Raw genomic sequence first — 25,284 nt, 5'->3', positions numbered from 1 at the left:
GGAAAAATATTAGGCATGACCTTATTTATGTAAATGGTACTCAACACTACTGCATGTAATATTTTTTTGAAACTAGTAATGATATGGAGAAAAAAAACAGGTTATGTATTCATGTGCAGCTGCCAGTCTCATTTCTCAATATTTTTTTCATTTGGTGTGCTAGGAACACATGTTTAAAATTATGCACAGTGAACTTCAGAAGTATTATGTCTACTTGTAGAAATAAGCATAGTCACTGAGCTTCATGATTGGTAGAATAATTTATTTTTCCCATTTGTCATAAAACTACCAAACAACAATATAATGGTGACGCTACATACTTTGCATGTCTGATGACAATGTGTTCTGCCTACCCCCTCCTCCGAAATCTGCCTCATTCATATCATCATACTTTCTACAGTCATTAATTTCAACTTATTGCCTGTGATATTTACTTTAATAGACTTCCATCACCTAGAAATTATGGATTACTAAGTGTTCACTTGTTTTTGGCACTAATAGAGGAGCATACAGGGAATGGAGGAAGCAATTTCCACCTCCAACATAGACTGACATGGGAGAGGAGAGGTGCAGAAGAAGCAATCTCTGCCCTTCTTGTGCAGAGCAGCACCATTATGTATATGTGTATTTTTCCCACCAGCAACAAACAAGACAACACAGAACTCACAACAACAGTGACAGTGGTATTTCACACAATATTGTTGGATCACTATGGTTGCCAATGACTAAACACAAAATGCTACTAGCCTGAAATATTAAAACTTTCACCTAATCAGAAACAGAAAGAAAAATGAGCAGGTAGTTATGAAGCAAAATTTATAGCTACAGCTCAGCAAAATGTGCAGAAGCTCAGAGTTTTCATTGTGGCCAGTAAAATTTATTTTTTTTATCAGATGTTCTACAGGATTAGATTTTATACACCCTTTCTTTGTCAAACCCAGTCTCTGTGAAAAAGTTACATAATATCCACTAAATAAATATAGTCCTTATTGTTGCAGTCACAAGCACATGATAATATTTCAAATATAGTAGAGCAGTGGAAAACAAACAACAAGTTTAGCAGCATTTGTTGGTTAGAAAGGAACTGTACCTTATGTTTAAGCAGTTTTGATCTAATCTCCTGGGTAGAGCCCCAAGTAGCAGCCGGGTCCTGCTGCAACGAACGCTCCATAGCATCAAGCCATGCTAGTGTCTGCGCCAGTGTTTCTTGATAACTGGTTCTCTGAAGACTTTGTGCATCCTGACGCTTCTGTTCCTGTTCTATTCCTTGTTCAAGTTTGTCCCATCTATCTCTTATCTCTCGCAGCTGTGAACGGATCAGCTCTCGTCCAGGAGCTGCTGTGTCTGGGTACAGTCGCTCACCGGCACTTGTCAGGTTGCCTAATCTGTACAAATAGAGATAATAATGCAATAAAATTTAACATTGAGTTGCCTGAAGAATTCATTGTACCGATAGTACTGTTTGTTCAAGCTCCAAATCCAATCTTTTTAATTAAAAAAAAACCTCTGCACTAAAACATATACAAATAATAGACACAAGACACAATAAGGACCTAACAACTTTATTTATAGAAAGTAGCTTTCTATGATGGCTATTGTTTCCTGTCTTTTTTCTTTGGTACAAGTATTAAAAGCTTTTCAATGTGGAGTGGTTAAATAATTTCAGATAATGTGATAAAATCAAATACAAATATGAATACCCAATTCAATAAATATAAAATAAGCATGTATAGTAGATAAATGTACATCTGCAGTCACACAAGATAAAGTAGCAAAACCAATAAAAGGGCTAAAAAACTCGAACTCTGCAAGCACTAATGATACACATACAATAATCTTAAAGAAGAGTGCTCCACACCTAGTTGAACTACTTACACACTTGTGTGACAGTTCACTTAAACTTAGCACTTTCCCTAATGCATTTAAAATGTATACAATAATTCAGGTAAAAAAGGTGGGAGAGATACTGTAAATAACTACAAGCCCACCACAATTTCCTCTTACACTTCAAAAATATTAGAGAACATTATGGAATTTCTAAATAAAAACAAAAGCCTCTGTAATAAATGAATGGATTCTGAAATAAGAGGTCAATAATACTAGGTCTAGGGGTAGCGTCTTTGATTCATAATCAAAACGTCTTCGGTCCCGGGTTCGATCCCCGCCACTGCCTAAATTTTGATAAATAGTCAGCATTGGTGGCCGAAGACTTCCGGCATAAGAAGTCAGCCTCAATCTGCCAACGGCCTTGTCAAAGAGGGCGGAGGAGCGGATAGAGGTTCAGGGCACTCTCTTGTCCTAGGGGTGGGAAATTGCCCCTAAAGGCGGAAGAACCAGCAATGATCAACGACATGAGGATGCAGAAGGCAATGGAAACCACTACATTAAAGACACGTAATGTGTATCCACAGGACATGTGGCCTGTAATTGAAGAAGTGTCATGATGATCTCTCCATTGGCAAAAGATTCCGGAATAGTCCCCCATTCGGATCTCCGGGAGGGGACTGCCAAGGGGGAGGTTACCATGAGAAAAAGATTGAATAATCAACGAAAGGATAACGTCCTACAAGTCAGGGCGTGGAATGTCAGAAGCTTGAACGTGGTAGGGAAACTAGAAAATCTAAAAAGGGAAATGCAAAGGCTCAGTCTAGATATAGTAGGGGTCAGTGAAGTGAAGTGGAAGGAAGACAAGGATTTCTGGTCAGATGAGTATCGAGTAATATCAACAGCAGCAGAAAATGGTATAACAGGTGTAGGATTCGTTATGAATAGGAAGGTAGGGCAGAGGGTGTGTTACTGTGAACAGTTCAGTGACCGGGTTGTTCTAATCAGAATCGACAGCAGACCAACACCGACAACGATAGTTCAGGTATACATGCCGACGTCGCAAGCTGAAGATGAACAGATAGAGAAAGTGTATGAGGATATTGAAAGGGTAATGCAGTATGTAAAGGGGGACGAAAATCTAATAGTCATGGGCGACTGGAATGCAGTTGTAGGGGAAGGATTAGAAGAAAAGGTTACAGGAGAATATGGGCTTGGAACAAGAAATGAAAGAGGAGAAAGACTAATTGAATTCTGTAACAAGTTTCAGCTAATAATAGCGAATACCCTGTTCAAGAATCACAAGAGGAGGAGGTATACTTGGAAAAGACCGGGAGATACGGGAAGATTTCAATTAGATTACATCATGGTCAGACAGAGATTCCGAAATCAGATACTGGACTGTAAGGCGTACCCAGGAGCAGATATAGACTCAGATCACAATATAGTAGTGATGAAGAGTAGGCTGAAGTTCAAGACATTAGTCAGGAAGAATCAATACGCAAAGAAGTGGGATACGGAAGTACTAAGGAATGACGAGATACGTTTGAAGTTCTCTAACGCTATAGATACAGCAATAAGGAATAGCGCAGTAGGCAGTACAGTTGAAGAGGAACGGACATCGCTAAAAAGGGCCATCACAGAAGTTGGGAAGGAAAACATAGGTACAAAGAAGATAGCTCCGAAGAAACCATGGGTAACAGAAGAAATACTTCAGTTGATTGATGAAAGGAGGAAGTACAAACATGTTCCGGGAAAATCAGGAATACAAAAATACAAGTCGCTGAGGAATGAAATAAATAGGAAGTGCAGGGAAGCTAAGACGAAATGGCTGCATGAAAAATGTGAAGACATCGAAAAAGATATGATTTTCGGAAGGACAGACTCAGCATACAGGAAAGTCAAAACAACCTTTGGTGACATTAAAAGCAACGGTGGTAACATTAAGAGTGCAACGGGAATTCCACTGTTAAATGTAGAGGAGAGAGCAGATAGGTGGAAAGAATACATTGAAAGCCTCTATGAGGGTGAAGATTTGTCTGATGTGATAGAAGAAGAAACAGGAGTCGATTTAGAAGAGATAGGGGATCCAGTATTAGAATCGGAATTTAAAACAGCTTTGGAGGGCTTACAGTTAAATAAGGCAGAAGGGACAGATAACATTCCATCAGAATTTCTAAAATCATTGGGGGAAGTGGCAACAAAACGACTATTCACTTTGGTGTGTAGAATATATGAGTCTGGCAACATACCATCTGACTTTCGGAAAAGCATCATCCACACAATTCCGAAGACGGCAAGAGCTGACAAGTGCGAGAATTATCGCACAATCAGCTTAACAGCTCATGCATCGAAGCTGCTTACAAGAATAATATACAGAAGAATGGAAAAGAAAAATTAGAATGCACTAGGTGACGATCAGTTTGGCTTTAGGAAAAGTAAAGGGACGAGAGAGGCAATTCTGCAAGGCTAAAGAAAAATCAAGACACTTTCATAGGATTTGTCGACCTGGAAAAAGCGTTCGACAATATAAAATGGTGCAAGCTGTTCGAGATTCTGAAAAAAGTAGGGGTAAGCTATAGAGAGAGACGGGTCATATACAATATGTACAACAACCAAGAGGGAAGAATAATAGTGGACGATCAAGAATGAAGTGCTCGTATTAAGAAGGGTGTAAGACAAGGCTGTAGCCTTTTGCCCCTACTCTTCAATCTGTACATCGAGGAAGCAATGAAGGAAATAAAAAAAAAAGGTTCAGGAGTGGAATTAAAATACAAGGTGAAAGGATATCAATGATACGATTCGCTGATGACGTTGCTATCCTGAGTGAAAGTGAAGAAGAATTAAATGATCTGCTGAACGGAATGAACAGTCTAATGAGTACACAGTATGGTTTGAGAGTAAATCGGAGAAAGACGAAGGTAATGAGAAGTAGTAGAAATGAGAACAGCGAGAAACTTAACATCAGGATTGATGGTCAGGAAGTCAATGAAGTTAAGGAATTCTGCTACCTAGGCAGTAAAATAACCAATGACGGACGGAGCAAGGAGGACATCAAAAGCAGACTCGCTATGGCAAAAAAGGCATTTCTGGCCAAGAGAAGTCTACTAATATCAAATACCGGCCTTAATTTGAGGAAGAAATTTCTGAGGATGTACGTCTGGAGTACAGCATTGTATGGTAGTGAAACATGGACTGTGGGAAAACCGGAACAGAAGAGAATCGAAGCATTTGAGATGTGGTGCTATAGACGAATGTTGAAAATTAGGTGGACTGATAAGGTAAGGAATGAGGAGGATCTATGCAGAATCGGAGAGGAAAGGAATATGTGGAAAACACTGATAAGGAGAAGGGACAGGATGATAGGACATCTGCTAAGACATGAGGGAATGACTTCCATGGTACTAGAGGGAGCTGTAGAGGACAAAAACTGTAGAGGAAGACAGAGACTGGAATACGTCCAGCAAATAATTGAGGATGTAGGTTGCAAGTGCTACTCTGAGATGAAGAGGTTAGCACAGGAAAGGAATTCGTGGCGGGCCACATCAAACCAGTCAGCAGACTGATAAATAAATAAATAAAAATAAAAAAAAAATAAAAAAAAACCACTTGTGATTGTCATTTATGAGTGCAATGAATTGAATACTAAGACTGATGGACAAGACACAGGAGTATTTGTTGACCTATCAAAAGTGTTTCATGTGATGGACCGTAAGATTCTGCTGTCACACCATGAAACGTATGGTATTTGAAATCTGTCCAGCAGCTGAATCAGGGACTTATGACCTTGCCGTTTAGTACCTTAACCTTCAACCAACCAACCACCAGTTGGATCAGTTCCTTCCTGAGCAATCATAAGCAAGTGATGAGCATCTCACACTCTAATATTGTTGTGACACGCCAATCTTTCAAAGTGACGCCACGCAGTTACGCATGTCCTCTACATGCGGCGCTGTCTGCCTGTGATGCAGCAGCCGCGCCACCTAAGCAGCCAGCCAGCCAGCGGCCACTAGACTTGGGCTCAGTGCTGAATTGACTGTTAATGTGTACACATGTCTTGCTTTGTCTACTTGCTCTGTGACTTACATGTATTGTGTCATTTTTGAAAATATACGGGCAAAGTGAACACATTTCAGCAAAGGATAAAGATGCAGGATCCCATCCTCATCGCCAATTGTTATAACGTCAAGATGAACACATATATTTCAAAAACGACACAATACATGTAAGTCACAGAGCAAGTAGACAAAGCAAGACATGTGTACACGGTAACAGTCAAATCAGCACTGAGCCCAAGTCTAGCGGCCACTGGCTGGCTGGCCGCTTAGGTGGTGCGGCTGCTGCATTGCTGGCAGACAGCGCCGCATGTAGAGGACGCACGTAACTGCGCGGCGGCACGTTGAAAGATCGGCGAGTCACAACAAATATCAACCTTAAAACTATTTCTGAACACTTATCAAGGTATAACTAATGAAATATGTTGTACCCCATGGATCAGAAATGGGACAACTTCTGTTCCTTTTGTACATTAACAATCTAGGTTTAAATGTGGATGCATATAAAATGGTCACATTTGCACAGGATGTAACAGTTCTATTAAAAGCAGAAAATAAGGAAGAACTACAGCATTCAGTGAAAACTGTCACAAAACAACTTAGCAACTGCACACAACATAATCAGCTTGTAATATATAGCAAAAAAACTAGTGCCCAAAAATTTCACAATCCTCTGAACAAGGATACGTACACTATGTGATCAAAAGTATCTGGACACTTGGCTGAAAATGACTTACAAGTTTGTGGTGCCCTCCATTGGTAATGCTGGAATTCAATATGGTGTTGGGTCACCCTTAGCCTTGATGACAGCTTCCACTCTAGCAGGCACATGTTCAATCAGGTGCTGGAAGGTTTCTTGGGGAATGGCAGCCCATTCTTCACTGAGTACTGCACTGAGGAGAGGTATCGATGTTGGCCACTGAAGCCTGGCACGAAGTCGGCCTTCCAAAACATCCCAAAGTTGTTCTGTATGTTTCAGGTCAGGACTCTGTGAAGGCCAGTCCATTACAGGAATGTTATGGTTCTGTAACCACTCTGCCACAGGCCATGCAATATGAAGAGGTGCTTGATCGTGTTGAAAGATGCAATCGCCATCCCCAAATTGCTCTTCAACAGTGGGAAGCAAGAAGGTGCTTAAAACATCAATGTAGGCCTGTGTTGTGATAGTGTCATGCAAAAACAACAAGGGGGCTTTCAAGAAAAACATTACCACACCACAACACCATCGCCTCCGAATTTTACTTTGGCACTACACATGCTAGCAGATGACATTCACCAGGCATTCACCATACCCACACCCTGCCATTGGATCGCCACATTGCGTACCATGATTTGTCACTCCACACAACGTTTTTCCACAGTTCAGTCATCCAATGTTTACTGTCCTTACACCAAGTGAGGTGTCATTTGGCATTTACCGGCATGATGTGTGGCTTATGAGCAGCCACTCGGCCATGAAATCCAAGTTTTCTCACCTCCCGCCTAACTGTCATAGTACTTGCAGTGGATCCTGATGCAGTTTGGAATTCCTGAGTGATGGTCTGGATAGATGTTTGCCTATTACACATTATGATGCTCTTCAACTGTCGGCAGTCTCTGTCGGTCAACAGATGAGGTCGGCCTGTACGCTTTTGTGCTGTACGTGTCCCTTTATGTTTCCACTTCAATATCACATCGGAAACAGTGGACCTAGGGATGTTTATGAGTGTGGAAATCCTGCATACAGACGTATGACACAAGTGACACCCAATCGCCTGACCACGTTAGAAGTCCGTGAGTTCCACGGAGTGCCCCATTCTGCTCTCTCACAATGTCTAATGACCACTGAGGTCACTGATGTGGAGTACCTGGCAGTAGGTGGCAGCACAATGCACTTAATACGAAAAAATGTTTTTGGGGGTGTCCAGATTCTTTTGATCACATAGTGTATGTCCCATTTATCTTTATCAACAATGAACCAGTTGGTAACAGTACAGAAATTAAATTCTTATGATTATGGCTACAGAACAAAATTGGAATAAGCATACATAACACAAAATTAAGCATAACGTGCTGCCTTTGTTGCTTACTAAAATCCTGCTGTAGTGAGGAAACAGTAAATAGTGCTTATCATGCTTACTTTCATTCTCATGTTATATAGTGTCGCATTTTGGGAGAATTCTAAATCTATTATCAGAACATGTAAACTGCAAAAAGTGGCCATTAGAATCATGTTTTGGATGTAAACCTAGAGACTTAGGTAAAGCTCTGTTTAGGGTCTCTTATATTCTTTAAAATAAATTTAAGTGGTAAGAAAAGTAGATTAAAAAGCTTTGACAGTCCTGATCACTTTACAAGACAAAACAAACAACATACATAAGATCAAAATTAAGACATCTCTTTGACAAAGTGATACTTTCCACACCAAAATTTTAACTCTATAACAAACGTCCAAAAAACATAAAAGCAAGTACTGATGTCAAAATTTTTAAAGTAATATTTACAGCATCACTGCTTTCACTTCACTGAAGAATATTTATATGTATGAAGTGTACTATATAAATATTTGAATTTATAAAGTGTATTATGTGTAATTTTAAATATGTATGCATAGAAACCACTTTCACTTGTACACACATAAGTTGACTTTGTTCACTGTCATGGTATAAGCTGCTTTTGTAATAACAGGACTAATAAAAATACAATGCAATACAACATTGGTTAAATATCATTCTGCACATTACTAAATATAAAGCCATAGTAAGTTTGATTATTCCAAGGATCACATAAAGTAGTTCATTGTTGAGAGCCGTCTGAATTGCTCAGTGTGTCAGCTGGCTACATAAATCAAAATAGAATTGGACGATATTCAAAAAGACTCTACACCATCATCGAACACCATTTACTTATAGATTAATAAATTTAAATGTGATCCAACAAGCACGAAGTTGAAGTGCATTCCAGCCATCCAATTCAGGTCACCACACAGGAAACCATTGACAAAATCAATAATACGGTAATGCAAGACTACCAAATAATAATTTCTGGGTTTGCTGAGACTGTAGGCATGTCAACTGGGCAAGAGCATAATATCCTGCATGGAGAATTGGCTTTGGAGAAGCTGTGGGTGAGGTGGATGGGACGATTACTCATAGCTGACCAAAAGCGCAGCTGGCATAACATTTCAGCACAATGGTTGGTGATCTTTAATAGCAATCTGCAATACTTTTGCACCAATTTGTGACTGTTGATGAAACCTGAATCTATCATTATACACCACAGTCTAAACAACAATCAAAACAATGGACAAAGGCTGGTGAAAGTGCACTGAAGACGGCAAAGACCATTTTGTCAGCTAGTAAGGTGATGGCCACTGTTTTTTGGGATTCCCAAGGAATAATCCTAATAGATTAATTCTAAAAAGCAGAATCATAACAGGACCCTGTTTTTACGAAACAAACATTTTTAATTGCTTTTTTACCAGACTTATCGCAACATCCTCAAACAATCTAAAAACAACTGATTTCTGAAAGAAATATGAAGAATGACTTAGATACAAAAAAGGGTTGTCTAAAGCAACATATAGAAGCATGTGCCTGAAGGAGGGCTCTTTTATAATTGTAACAGTATATAGGTCCCCTTCAGGAAACTTTCATTTATTCCTGGAAAACTTGGATGCCTTGTTGTGCTATCTGTCAGATAGGGGAAAGCAAATTATTATTTGTGGGGACTTCAATGTTGATTCACTGAAAGAGTGTAATAGGAAGAATGACCTGGAAGTCTTGCTCGGTTCTTTCAATTTGACATTTGTCATTAATTTTCCTACTCGGGTAGTAAACAGCCAAATATTATAAAAACTACTGCGCTACATTAAGAAAGGTTATTAAAAAGTCCAGAAGCATGTGCATCATGTCTGAGATTAATACCTCTGATAACAAAATCAAAACAATTTGGAATATTATTACAAGGGAGACAGGACAACCAAGAGTACAGGATGACGGCATCACCATCAAAGTGAATGGAAACTTGATAAACAACAAGCCGGAAGTTGAAAACATTTTGAATAATCGTTTTTTAAATGTTGTAGAGAAAATAGGATCTAAATGTTCATTAGAAGAAGAAAGGCAGTTAATGGAAGAGGCCTTACCCACACCATTTGATACAATTGAAATTCCACCGACCTCTCCTTCTGAAATTAGGAAGATAATAAACTCTCTCAAGAATAAAAGCTCACATGGAATTGATGGCATTTCCAGCGGGATAATAAAAGCTTGTTCCCAAGAAATAAGTGGGATTCTTAGGCACATATGTAATAGCTCTCTGAAGCAGGGCATTTTCCCAGATAGACTGAAGTATGCCATTGTTAAACCACTGCATAAAAAGGGGATACGACTGATGTCAACAACTACCGCCCAATCTCTCTTCTGACTGCCTTATCCAAAATTGTTGAAAAAGTAATGTATTGTAGAGTAGCTTCAGACCTTTGTAAAAATAAAGTTTTAACAAAATGTCAGTTTGGTTTCCAGAAGGGTTTCTTAACGGAAAATGCTATATATACTTTCACTAATGAAATATTAAATGCTCTGAGTAACCGGAAGTCACCCGTCGGGATTTTTTGTGATCTATCAAAGGCTTTTGATTGTGTAAATCATGGAATACTTCTAGATAAGCTCAAGTACTGTGGTACGAATGGGACAGTGCTCAAATGGTTTAAATCATACCTAACTGGAAGAGTGCAGAAAGTTGAAATAAACAGTTCACATAATATGCAAAAAACTGGTGATTTCTCAAACTGGGGAACAATCAAGAATGGGGTGTCGCAAGGTTCGGTCTTGGGTCCGCTGCCGTTCTTAATATATATTAATGACTTGCCATTCTATATTCACAAAGATGCAAAGCTGGTACTTTTTACCAATGATACAAGTATAGCTATCACACCCGACAGACAAGAATTAACTGGTGAAATTGTAAATGATGTTTTTCAGAAAATCATTAAGTGGTTCTCTGCAAATGGGCTCTCATTAAACTTTGACAAAACACAGTATATACAGTTCCACACAGAAAATGGAATGACCCCATTAATAAATATAGACTTCGATCAGAAATCGGTAGCTAAGGTAGAATATTCAAAATTTCTAGATGTATGCATTGACGAGGGGTTGAACTGGAAACAAACACACTGAGGATCTGCTGAAACATTTTAGTTCAGCTACTTATGCTACTAGGGTCATTGCAAATTTTGGTGATATACATCTGAGTAAATTAGCTTACCACGCCTATTTTCATTCTCTGCTTTCGTATGGCATCATATTCTGGTGTAACTCATCATTGAGTAAAAGAGTGTTTGCACAAAAGTGTGTAATCAGAATAATTGCTGGAGCTGATCCAAGATCATCCTGCAGACACTTATTTAAAGAGCTAAAAATCTTCACTGTAGCCTCACAATATATGTATATATTCACTTACGAAATTTGTTATTAACAATCCGAACGAATTCAAAAGTAATAGCAGTGTACGTGGCTACAACACTAGGAGAAAGGATGATCTTCACTACTCAAGGTTAAATCTAACTTTTGCTCAGAAGGGGGTTAATTATGCTGCCACAAAAGTCTTTGGTCACTTGCCTAATAGCATTTAAAAGGAAATTAAAAGAATTTCTTAATGGAAACTCCTTCTACTCATTAGATGAATTTTTGGATATAGTAAGTGGGTAATTTCCCAATCAAATAAAAAAAAGAAGAAAGAAAAAAAAAATTGAGTGTCATGTAATATTTTGTCTAATGTAATATCTTGTATAGACACCTTTTATTGACCTGACACGTTCCACATCATTACGAAGTGTAGTATTCATGATCTATGGAACAAGTACTAATCTAATCTACAATAGTTTTAATATGGGTTTTGGATCGGGACTGAGAAAGACAATAAAATGATGAAGACAAAATAAACTGAAAAAACAAATAACAGAAAGGATAGAGGAAAATAAACATAAAACTAAATAAGTCAAAATTTTGGTAAAATTTATGAAAATTGCATAAAAAGGATAAAGAACACAAATCTGTCACAAATCTGCTCCTAACCAATGCCCAAATGTTGTAATCTGCATTGATCTCATTGGAAAGAATAAATAATAGGGAGACAATAGAATGCACTTATTTTCTGCAGACAAGAGTATGAAGTGTTTTGTTGGGCATATACACAGTTTTTTTCAGAACTTCAAATTTCATCAGACACTTACTGAAATGTTAATGCTGTATTCTTTGTATCACTAAAAACGGAAATATCTTTTAACTCCGTAAATTTCATTTTCAATGGTGAGATTCTAGATTGCTGTTTAACTAACTTGTGAGCAGCTTGTTCCTTTTCAGTGAGGAGCATAGCAAGCTTGCTTGGTGCACCAGGTGTAACTTTCATGGCCTCCAGCTGCTCTTCCAAAGGAGAAAGCCACGCCTCCGTTTCAGCCAATCGTTCTTCATAAGCTCGATGGTCGTCTACCAGGCTCTGCCACCGGTTGATTACTTCTTTGCTTAATACATGGAGTAACTGGTACCTAAAATAACAGATTAGTGACAGTTAAACTACATATTTAAAATTTACTCATTTCAAAATAATAGTTACTTTTCCCTAATCTGTCTAACACTGATTTTTTCCACAAAACCAATATTCAGGATCGTATTTTCATTTGGGATGAATGAGTTAAATGCACTGACCATTCCAATTTACAGTTATAATTAATGACTCCCTCATTCCTCATAAATAATTGGGTAATTTAAAAATACATATTACCTACTTATTCATCTATATGGAAAGAGATGATTCATCAGTCCTATTTTTTGAAATTTTCATTGCTAAAAGTGCAAAAATGTAATAATCTTAAAAACCACACAAAATCATTTCAATAAAAAAATAATGTCACTCAATTTGTCAGAAACTTTACATGCACCAGAAACTAAATCCTTTGTAGGACACTAATGTTGCATACATTGAACTGTAGCAGTGGATAATTAGTGAGAACATTTACACACACACATAAGAAAATCGAAATTGAATCAGAAGGACAACAGCAGTTCTCGAGATTCTAATTTGAAAGTTAAAGGACAGTATATACAACATGCAAATGAAATTCTGTGGATTTAATGCAATATCTGCAATAGAAAAATGAAGAAATTATTATTATAAATATTTTTATTATGTCGATTTTTATTAAAATTTTACATACAATGGAATACTTCATATTGCAAAGTAATGTTTGAATTATTGAAAACTAAGGCACAATATTGTCACTTTTATTATTCCCTCCCCCCCCCCCCCCCCCCCAAGAATTTCCTGACTCCTCTTGTCATTGCAAGTTTCATAGCTTTTTGCATCAACCTCCAGACTGTCTTTGCCATGCTCAAATACCTGAAACATCCATGCAACGTGAGGGAAACGACTCACATTTGAAATGATTGGTATTCTACAAACATATATAATATGTCAATGTCCCTGTCACAGTTACATCTTTTCAGTTGTTTGTTTATTTTCTCCATCCACTTGTTACTGTTCACAACTTTACTTCATAAGGCATGTGCTATAGATAGCTTTATCTAGAAAATCTATGTCAGGTCTTTTGTGATGCACTTGTTCCTTGTTACAACTGCTTGGTCTCTTAAGGGAAGTGTGAACAACTATCCTGCAAGTTGTCAAGTATTATGATGTGTGTGAATTAACTTCTTTTAATTCATTAACATGTCCATGCAAAGATTATGGCATTCATATATTCACTTTTTTGGCTATGCTATCAATACTATGCGTTAACTGGTTGCCTACCATTCAGAAGGCTGTTGCACTCAGTGACTATTATATTGACTTGTAAATAATAGATTTCAGCAGCTATCAGTCATTCTTTTTAAATTTTATTGGCAGATATAGATTTCAGCTAGAAACTAGCCATTCTCAGTGCACTATCATTTCTGATCAATGCATGTAATGTCTGTTGGCTGGGCTTTGTCCACAGTTCATTGAATACTACATTCTAGCTAATATCTAGATCTGCCAATAAAATTTAAAAAGGACAACTGGTAGCTGAAATCTATTATTTACAAGTCAATACTAAGTGTTTCTTCCTTGCTGAAGAGCAGTGGTGTACAATAGTCTGCCTGAGAGACAGAATGGTTTAATGGTAATTAACTCTGTCCCTAAGAAATTTCTTTGGGACTGACTAATCGACTTTTGTGTTTCTTATTTATATCCACAATAGCTCTTCCATCCATTTGCCTTGGAAATGTGGTCTGCTATGTTGGTGACTTCTGTGTTTGGCAGTGACATTTTTCCACTAAGTCTCCCAATATTATAGTGACAGTCTTGATGTAATTATCTAGTTAGCACATACATTATGTAATGGTTAGCTACAAGCTCTTGTTGGTTTGCGGGTTTTTCAGGATCGGGTATATGATGTCTTGTGTCCGTAAACGAGGTTCCATTCTTGGATTCTTAAGCGCATAATTAATAAGGTCAGTCAGTTTTTGACTTAGGCACTTGACTTGAATCTTCCTCACAAGCAGTTTCATATCCTGTCGGGACCTGCTGACTTCCAGTTAGGCAGAATCTTTAACACTGTCAGTTCCAAAATGTTACTTGCTCTTTCGGTGGGACAATACTGATTTTGAAGCTATTCTTGGTTGTCTAATAAACAGCTACATATAGACATGTACTCCACAAGCCACCATATGGTGTGGCGGATGATACCTTGTACCACTACTAGTCAGTCCCTTTCCTTCTCCACTTGCAAATAAAGCCAGGGAAAAATGACTGCCTATATGCTTTTGTACAAGCCCTAATTTCTCTTATCTTGTCTTCATGGCCCTCACGCAGAATGTATATTTGCCTCAGGACAATCACACAGTCCACAGTAAAAATTTTATCCAATTTGAAAAAATAGAGAACTAACTTTATTTTTCCTTGTCCTGCAACCATATATACAGACAGACATTACAGACATTCTGTTTCAGTGTAGAAGAACATTCATTGGTGCACCTTTTCAGATGTCTGATGATCTTGTTATAATATTGTTCCTGTTGTTCCTAGTTTTCTGGCCTTATACCATATACGCGTCAAGCACTGGAATTCTCTTCTCCAGTCTTCAATCTTGTTCAGTAACCCCTGCTCCTTGATGGCTACAGATCTAATGATATTTTTTTCTTGGTGATAATTCTCATCTAATGACTGATCCAACTGATGTCAGAGTGGTGAGTGCACCACAATACTACAAGATACGCTCATCCCCAAATATGAAAGTACACTGTCTAGTCACATTACAGTGACCAACTGTCAAAAGCCTGAATAACCAATATTTGCAGCACGAGAAGATAGTGAATGAGGTTCTGGTAGGTACTGACAGGGATGTGGAGCCATGCCAACTTCAATGCTGTGGCCATCTGCACTAGGTTTCTCATATGAGAATCCATGGCATGAACAGCCTGATCGAGGTGGACCCACAGATTGCCAACTGGGTTTAAATCCAGGCAAGGGAGTATGGTAAAATTATCTTGGTGCTCTTCAAACCATGCATGTATACTGCAAGCCGTGTGACATATTGCATAATCCTCCTGCAAAATGCCATCATGCCGATGAAAAACAAACTACATTTAGGGGTTGACCAAGGATAGATCCACACTTTTGTTGATACACTATGCCTTCCAGAATGATGAGATGACCCAGGGAATACCACAAAAACATTCCCCAGACCATAACACTCCCTCCTGGTTGCAGCATGTTTGCTTTCAGACATTTCATGCTGTACAAGCCAACAGTCATCTGTCCAGTGGAGCATAAAATGTGATTCATCTGAAAAGGCCACCTGTTGTCACTCAGTGGACTTCCTCTTGCAGTACTGGTATGCAAATTCTAGCCCTTGGTGCTGATGAACAGCAATCAGCATGCGTGCACGAACCAGGCATCTGCTGTGGAAGACCGTACACTGCAATATTCACTGAAATGACACTGAGAAGACAGTATTGGTGGCCCCTTGGTTAATCCAGGTGGTCAGTTGCTCAACAATTGCATGTCTATTCAACCGTACACATCTCAGCAGCCATTGCTCACCCCTGTCATCTAGGGCTCAGGGTTGTCTTGGTGCCGGTTTTGGATAGTGCCATTTTGCCACACAAGGTATACTTCAACTGTGGTGGCAAGTGAACAGTTCCTAAACTTAGCCATTTCAGAAACACTTCCACCCTTGGTCTGAAAGCCAATGATCATGCCCTTTCCGACGTCAGATAAACGACTCTGTTTCCGCGTTACAACACTGACTGCACTGGTTTTCATGTCCTCATGACACACTTTATATGCCCTCCACTGCTAGACCTGCCATCTGCTACCTGTGAGTGGTCACTGCACACTTACTTTGAACGTAGGCGGTGGTACCATTAATGTGACTGTACCATGTATTATCTAATTTTTTTTTTCACCATTGAACTACATTTTTGGGTGTAATGGAGGCCATTTTCTAGCATCAGTTCCTTTGAATTCAATCATTACTCTTGTCATCTAAGTTTGCAAACTTTAAATCAAATCCAAGAGAATTTGATCCAATTGTAGTTATTTTATCCTGTATGGTCATTTCTTCACTTGCTCTTTCTTAGACAGGCATGACCATATGTGTCTTTGGCTACAGCATTTTTTCCATTTCCAGTCTAATGGCAAGTTTTCTAGCATTAGGTATCACATCAAAACCCGAAATGAGTCTCGATTAATCGGCAACACACTGACTACTGTATTCCAGAGAATCCTGGAAATGTGCTTGTGAGCTGTGATTGTAATCTTGCCTGTACTCATTTACTGCTCACCCTCCACGACTAACTCTTAAAGTAAAGGCATAGTATTTCTTCATTCAAAGCACATGTAACCATTATGTGATATTTGGCTTCTCTCTTCCACTGGCTGTGTTTTACAATGAATTTTCCTAAGCCAATTGAACCTGGATGAGCTCCAGTCAACGGAGATCCTTCCTCAGAGGCTTCTATGTACATTTTTCTTAAAATGTTTAGTTATTTGGGACCCAGAATACTTGATTGATGCAGCAGAGTCCAGTTTACTGTATGAATAATGTTGACAAACTACAATGCAAACATTTTTGTGTAATATGTGCAATGCAGGAAAAAGTAACTGCAAAAACATGGAAAATAATGGTTATTAATCTAATTTGTAAGTTCTAAATTATTCATTATGAAGGTAAACATGAAATAATAAAAATATGGACTATTAATATGTTTTCCTTTACCTAATGGCAGATCTAAACCTGAAACGACAACCTCAATAAATCACTTACAAACTGAGTAAAATGATACTCTCAGTAAGAATTGTATCAAGAGGAAAATTCACTTGAGAAAACTAAAATTATGATGCAGAATTGCTGCCAGTATTCACTTTCAAGAGATAAAATATCAGTACTGCTGTCTTGCACAAAAGTGAAACAAGCTATCCTAGCTTTTGGAACTGATTGTTCCTTTCTTGAGGAGGAGAGGGGTTTGGGTCGTGGAAGGTTAAAAAGGAAGAGCAGGCTACTGAGATTCAGGGAGAGAGGGATCAGTTTGTTTTGAGAATGAGGGAAGATTAAGATCTTTGTCTCCATTTGACCTCAAAATAGGTGGGTCCCTCTTATTCTGGGTATGAGCAACTTGCTCCTCTTTAGTTTTCCACAACTCACCCCTCTCTTCTTCATGAGGCAGGAATTATTAGTCTGGAAAGTGAGGATAGTGTTGTGAATTTTTGTACTGGTCTATTAGCAGTTCTCATACGTCAGCTCCTGAAGGTAAGTATAGATAAGCAATTCTGTCATAATTTTAAATGCTTGTTAAGAAGTAAGATAAGAAATCTGTATTCATTAATGCACAGACAAAATGTCTTTGAAAAAAGTAATACCAAATAAAGGTAACAAGAAGCTTAAAAACTGTGTCAAAATATGAAAAAATCGAAAACTGCGTGGAGAAATAAATGTAACACAATTTTAAAAGTAAACATGTCATGAAAGTACCTGTTACTTATTTGTGATATCAAAGGTTTAATTCGGTCGGCACCACTCCAGTGGAGCAGTCCATGGGATCGATCAACGAATTCATCAATTTCATGCTCCTTGGAAGTGATGAGGTCACGTTTCTCACGGTAACTCTTCAGCTGTTCCTCTTTCTCTGCCAATGATGCCTGCAGCTGTTGGTCTCTGAATATTGCCTCTGTTGTACGGAACCACTTTGTATGCTTATCAAGCTGCTCTTCAAACTCAAGCCATTGTTTTAGAGCAGCATCTAATTTAACTTCTATGCCATCTGCAACACAAGATTAGTGAACAGATGTAGAAAAAATGTGAATTGTATTTTACTATCCATCTACATGCAAGCTAATATACCAACTGTATTATCATGAATCAGTATGATCTTATGCCTGACCACCCTTCCAACAACAACAATAATAATCTAATAATAAAGAACTAAAAAGAAAGTAAATCACCAACACCAGAGGTTTCTCCACTATAGTGATACATTATTTGTCTGTCACTAAAATACACAAACCCACAAAGAACTATTTTAATAATGATTCAGTTTTCATGTAATGTGTGATATTAAATGATGTATTGAAGTTACATTATATAACTCCAAAGTACCATAAAACTAAAATTTAGTGTGATTTACTGCTGACAAGTCTCTCATACAATAAATCACTGATTTAACTTTTATGTTGTGAGACAATAAAGTTCCAATTCTGATTCCAGACATTTTCCTTTAACTAACTCTTCTTTCTTTTCTTAAAAAGATGTGTCTCAAAAATTATGAGAACAGACAACACAGTTTTTAACTTTCGTCCCCTTTTGTGAATAACGGGACTAGCTAAATTCTCTTTTGTCATAAATATATGCAATGAATAGACATACAGCTGTTGTAGTGGAAGGAATTCTGATATTAAGGTGGTTTGTTAAGAAGCAAAACCAAAAAAATTCCATTATGATCATGAAGCGAAAAAAATCTTTTAAGTAATGAGTGATCATAGTTTTCAAATACATAACGTCTATACACCAATTATTACGCTACATATGAATATTTTACATTGTCAGTAGATACATATTCACTCCATTTCAGTGGTAACATAATCCTGCATCATCCTGTATTTATAAATCCTATATAGTAAGGAAAGTATTTGACAACCTATTGAATGTTAATCCAGTCAAAAAGGATAAAAAAGTGTATATTGGTTGTGTGCTAGTTGCTCATACTCTGTGTTAAAATTCCTGAAATACCTATGTTTTCAAGATGCTGCTTCAGGCTGGACTCCAAATCTGAAACTTCTTTTTCTAGGATGGTTATTCCTTTTGATGCAGTACTCTTGCTTACTTCTGTACAAAGATCTCTAATCTGTGATAGCTGATGTTCTCCCTTCTTTCGATTTTCTCGAAGATCCTGGAAGAAATGAAACAAAACGTTAAACATTAAATTTTTCTGAATATCTTATGAAAAACTGTGCAGCCCAAGACACATTTATTTTAGTAGACTTTACCTTAATCGCTGCCAGTCTTTTGCTGATGTCAGATTTTTCTCCACTGACATCATCACAGTTATGTACGCTATCTCTTTCGGAACTTATCCAATCTCTGAAATCCTTGCACAACGTGCTGAGCTGACTGTGTTTCTGTGCACAGTCCTCAAGATTATCCAGCAAGTCCTGCAAATCAGTACCATTATGAAAACAGGGTAAGAATAAAAGAAGAGGGTGAAGGAAATTACGTGAAACCAGATATGGTATAGAAGTAATGAACAAACAGAAGCTGCACGATCCACAAAAAGACAGAAATGGTGAACTCCTTTAGCAATGTCACATCACTGAGCATCAAAAAAACATCAAGTCTGTGTGGATTCCTAGTGTGGCACCAAGTGAAACACAGGCTGTGAGACGCAGATTTACTCAATCACAGTCTATTAGCCAAGCGAGCACATGACAAACAACATTACATAGGAAAAAAGGATTGAAACTACACCAGAAGTAAAACTTTAAGTAAAAAAATCAAACTAGTAGGAAAATATTGTGTATCTGTATAATATAAAAATTTACTTTACTTGTTTGTTTTCCCACAACAATGCAATATATGAAAAATGGTATAATCATGTGTCACATGCTGTTAATTATAAATTACTCAAAGTAATTTTTTAATTATTATGAGAGTTGTACCAAAAGAAAGGTTCCCCTATTTTTTTATCGTTATTAATTTATATATCATTGAAAAGCTTACACTTTTGTCTATTTTTCAGCAGTATCCATTTTTTTCAACACACTTTTGAAGACAGTGTTCCAGTTTTTGTATTCCTAAGTCAAAGAAGTCTCCCACTAACCCATGAGGAAGCATGTGACCTCTGATCACACTTCATCGTTGTACTTGAAGAGTTTGCCACCTAAGTGTTCCTTTAGCTTGGGAAGAAGGCGATAATCACTGGGAGATAAGTCCAGGCTGTACGAGGGATGGGGCATAACAGTTCACCCAAATTTCTTCAAAAGATTCAGTGTTTGACGAGCAACGTGGGGTCGAGCGTTGTTGTGAAGAAGCACTACTCCCTCCATCAGTCGTCCTCCCTGGCAATTCTGGATTGCTCACCGGAGTTTGGTCAATGTTTCACAATATCTGTCTGATTTTATTGTCACCCCAGGTTGCATGAAATCAATGAGAAGTACCCACTTCCGATCCCAAAACACAGTCGCCATAACCTCTCCTGCTGACTGTGTTTGTTTGAATGTCTTTGGCGGTGGTGAACTGGAGTGACTCCACTGACGAGATAGTTGTTTCATTTCAGGGATCTAATGAAACAACCATGCTTCATCTCCTGTGACGATAGAGTCCAAAAACTTCTCCTTGTTGCCTCCCCCTCACATTGTTGAAGAAACTTGCAAGCACAGTCAAGGCGCTGCTCCTTCTGTCCATCAGTCAGCATCCGGGGGACCCAGCGAGCACATACCTTGTGATAACCCAACGTTTCTGTTAAAGTTCTTTCAATTGTGCTGTGGGAAGCTTCAGGAATGTGTTCAACAAGCTCACGGACAGTGCCCTCCGATCTTTGAGCAGCTCACTGTTGATCTTCTGGACAATCACATCCGAAACAGGCAGTTTTCCACTCCGTTCTTCATCATGAACTTCCATACGACCTTCAGCAAAAGCCCTGCACCATTTGCAGACGTGCTGAAAGGACGTGCACTCTTCACCATAAACCTCAGTCAGTTGCCCACAAATCTCCATGGGCAGTAACTTCCTTGCCTGGAGAAACTGGAGTACTGCTCGGTCCTCACACTTGGTGGGAGTGGCAATCAACACTTCTATGTCTGACGGCTGCCAAGCCAACACTGAGCACGTAGTGAATCGCGGATGGGTGGGCTCGAGAGTAGGGGAACCACTGCGTGCGACACTGTTATCGGATTCCCTCCAGGCTGTAGCTCATAGGGAACCTTAGTTTTGGTACAACCCTCATATTTTATTTCTGTTGTTAACATTACAGCCCAAATGTTTCTATGATTACTTCTTTGAAATTCTGAGAGACCTAGATTTAAAATTAACAAAGCCTATGTGTGTAAATCCATGTATTTTTGAGGAAATGTATCTTAAAATCTAGCAAAAGCTTTGGCTTTTTCTTAAATATTTGAAGGCTGCAGAGAAAAGCAAATAATATAATTTTGTGACAAATATTATTCTGTTTTGTCAACATACCTGTGATTTTATTACAATATTTTGGAAGAGCTGCTTTATGGACTGAAGATATATATTAAGAGACTTATCCTGTGTCTGTTCAACTAACTGATGGGCTTTCTCACAAACAGATTCCACCAACTGCTGATGTGACATTATTTCCTGGTGCATGATCTTGTGGTTCTGAAATAATAGTAAAGGCAATATTAGCAAAAGCACACTATAGCATATGTTTAAAATCTATATATGTTAACTTCCAGAGATTGAAAATTATGTAAAGCACAATCCTCCTCCAACTCACACAAGTGTCTCTCACACAATGTTAATCAATTAAGCAGAATTAATTCTGCAGAACTGAACAATGGTAGCATCAAGTAACCAGAATTCTTTCCCTATTGCAAAGTTCATGGAATGAGTCCATGTAACACCGCTGGATGGTGATTTCCTGTTGGATGAGTATGTCATGTTCAGTGGCACTCATGGTACTACTTGTTAGGTTAAGTCTATGTAAAGGGTGATTGCAAAGATTTAAGGACAGGCATGAGAACATGTTTAAAGTAATTTCAGGAGTAGAAAAATCAGCACCTTTAGGTGATGCAGAATTTTGGAGGAAAAACACCATGTTTAAACTGTTAGAAATATACAGTACTGAAAACTTGTACAATGCAGATGAGACAGGATTGTTTTATCAACTGATGCCAGAGAAGACAATGGCCTTTAGAGGAGAAAAGTGTAAAGGAAGGAAGCAGTCTTAAGTACAACTAACTGTTCTTCTCTGCAGCAAAGCATCAGGGACACACAAATTGACACCACTGGTGATTGGACGATCTGCAAGCCCAAGGTACTTCAAAAATGTAAGAAGCTTGCTAGGTAAGAGGGCACATGCATTTTATTTTACCTTCCTTTAATTTATAAGTTAATTCAGTATAGTATAGCTTCAGCTGTAATGTTTTGCTACAGTCGCATTGTAAATGTGATTTCTTTTATTGCAGTCAATTACAAGGCAAATCAAAAAGCACGAATGACGTCTACTCTTTTTAGAGGTTGGATGCTTTCGCTTGATAAAAACATGTCAATGAAGAACAAGAAAATAGCATTGATGGTGGATAATTGTAGTGTGCATAATAATGAGCTAGTGTTGAAGAACCTTGAATTATGCTACTTTCCCTCAAACTGCACTTCAATCCTTCAGCCACTACATATGGGGATAATTAAGAACAAAATACCATTCACATTTAGTACAACATGTGATCACAAATGCTGAAAGAAAGGTGAGCAATCCCTACAGTTTCAATGTGAAACAGGCTTGTGACATGATTGCTAGTTCCTGGAACAGTGTACAGCCAAATGTCATAGTGACATGCTGGAAAAATGCAAGAATTTCTGAAAGTGAAGATGTTGGTGAGAAAGTTGTGGTGGATGAAATAACACAGGATGATAGTCAAAGTGATCTGGAGATTTATTCAGGAGTTACTGGTAAAACCATAGATGATTAAGTAGTTGAATACTTGTCAGTGGACGATGAGGCCTATTGAAAACTCTGACGATGACAGTAATGTGACAAGTGTGAATCCCCCTCCTCTGATGGAGTTAATAGGTCAGTTGGAAAGCATTCAACAAGTAGCATCTTCAATCCCCAGTGTTTCAGCACAGCAATAGATTGCGTTAGAGAAGATAAATACAATATTCACAAGAGAATCTTTAAGAAAAAAAACAAAGGAAAATAGTGAATTTTTCTGTACAAAAAGTAAGATATTCTACAGGTACAATATTAATACATGAAGTGAACAAAATGTGTTTCATTATTTGTCTTTTAATGTTATTTTTCATCTGGAGAGTACTACAGTAATGTACTTCTCAGCCACGAAAACATGGCTCCTTACTCTGTTTCACAATAACAAAACCTCATTATAACAATAACCCTGGTAAAACTATTTAATTTTCATGGTCCAATGAAATATGTTATACCGAGGTCACCTGGGACTACTTGCAGCTGTTCATGGGCTACATATTCCCGAACAATGATGGAATTTTTATGGATGAGAATGCGGCATATCACCAGGCCACAATTGTTCGCGGTTGGTTTTAAGAACATTCTGGACTATTTGAGCAAATGGCCTGACCACCAATCTCATCGAACATTTATGGGGCATTATAGAGAGGTGGTCAGTTGGTGTGCAAAATCATGCACCAGCAACACTTTACAATTATGGATGGCTCAATATTTCTGCAGGGGACTTCCTTGTTTAGTGCATACCACATCAAGTTGCTGCACTACACTGGGCAAAAGGAGGTCCAACGCGATATTAGGAAGTATCCCATGACTTTTTTCACCTCAGTGCACTTCTTGCAACACTATTACATGCAAACAAACAATGTTGTCTTTCAGCGATTTTATTGCTTATTTATCTGTTTTATATGAGAATCTAGTCTCTTCACCATCCATCAGTGACAATTTTCACAATATGGACCAAAATTAAAAGGCCATTGTTTATTAATGTAAGTTATGAGTACAAAGCAGTCCTGTTGCAACATAGCACTGCAATGTGTATAGGTACCTGCAGCTGTGCTCTCTTCTCTTGCAGAGAAGCTTTCAGTTCAGTGTGCTGCATCATGGCACGTTCCACATCTCTCAGCCATTTTGTCAATTGTTCCTGAGACAGACTGAACTCAGCAAACTGCATCAGGCACTGGTCCAACTTGTGAGTGGCAGCCTGTAGATCATCAGAAAAGTTGTCCCATAAGGTGCGCAGTGTCCTGAAAAAAAAAAAAAAAAGAAAAACAATGAAGGTTACAGCTTACTTCCCAAGATGTTTACAGTTACGGATGAAAATTACAAAATCTTGGAGCCTAGGGTAAAAACAGAATTACCCCAATGACAATATCAGGGTGTTCACAATCTTCAGGCAGTTTAAGAAGCAAGCAGGAAGAGGATAAGTGTCTGGTCCTTTCCTATGTGAATTTCCACTTGATAATAAAATTATGGCTCATCTACACCAGCCTAGATTAAAGTTTAACAACTGCAAAAAAACCTCAAAACTGTCAGCTGCATCTAAATATTACTTTAACTCCAATGAAATTTCTACCATAATTAACATTCTAGAAGTTCTTATGTTCATAAGATATTAACTTTGCTGTGTAGTTCCTCACCTGAGCTGTTGTCGAATAATTTCCCTTCCATCAGGTGATGTGTGTGCATAAAGTTTTTCACCACTGTCCAGCAGTGAATCAAATTTAGGGCTTTCCCTGGATCTGATATCAGCGAGCTCCCTAATTTTCTTTTGCCGATCCTAAAGCACATGTACAATTTATAATCAACAATTCTTACTATAATGTTTGTTTCATAGTAGCAGAAAAGGAGGAAAAAAGAAAACAAGAGCCCTTACTTGTAATACTGCCAGATCACCAACAATCTGACTAAGTTCCTTCAGTTCATCTTCAACCTTAGAGAGCCATTCCAAAAAAGCATTATATTCGTCGTTAAAACTTCTGTGTTCCTTTACAAATTGCTCATATCGTGACACAGCTTCCTGCATATCAGAATTTCATTTTTAAACATAAATTCCATGAGAGCATACAAAACAACAAATACCCTCACGTGAGAATTATCAGACTTATAGCAGCCTCAAAATACGATCCTCAATATCAATTCCATAAGGGCCCAAAATTACAGATGAAAAATTAGTGATATTATCTTATAATAAGGAAGTCACTATAAATGATCCATATTCT

General features: G+C 38.1%; 1 protein-coding gene across 1 annotated transcript in view; it reads right to left on the bottom strand.

The window, feature by feature from the left end:
• LOC126194652 (muscle-specific protein 300 kDa) overlaps positions 1-25,284 on the bottom strand; it is a 607,158-nt gene that overhangs the window by 304,873 nt on the left and 277,001 nt on the right. The window contains exons 35-43 of the mRNA XM_049932837.1: positions 24,939-25,082; positions 24,703-24,842; positions 24,111-24,309; positions 21,574-21,735; positions 19,383-19,547; positions 19,126-19,285; positions 17,872-18,160; positions 12,202-12,408; positions 1,091-1,385 (exon numbers count right to left, since the gene is read on the bottom strand). Coding sequence (XP_049788794.1) covers positions 1,091-1,385; positions 12,202-12,408; positions 17,872-18,160; positions 19,126-19,285; positions 19,383-19,547; positions 21,574-21,735; positions 24,111-24,309; positions 24,703-24,842; positions 24,939-25,082 — 1,761 coding nt within the window. The remainder of the gene's footprint in view (positions 1-1,090; positions 1,386-12,201; positions 12,409-17,871; positions 18,161-19,125; positions 19,286-19,382; positions 19,548-21,573; positions 21,736-24,110; positions 24,310-24,702; positions 24,843-24,938; positions 25,083-25,284) is intronic.

Source organism: Schistocerca nitens, chromosome 7 (assembly GCF_023898315.1).
Source record: "Schistocerca nitens isolate TAMUIC-IGC-003100 chromosome 7, iqSchNite1.1, whole genome shotgun sequence".
Taxonomy (NCBI): domain Eukaryota; kingdom Metazoa; phylum Arthropoda; class Insecta; order Orthoptera; family Acrididae; genus Schistocerca; species Schistocerca nitens.
This window is presented reverse-complemented; position numbering and strand designations above follow the sequence as displayed.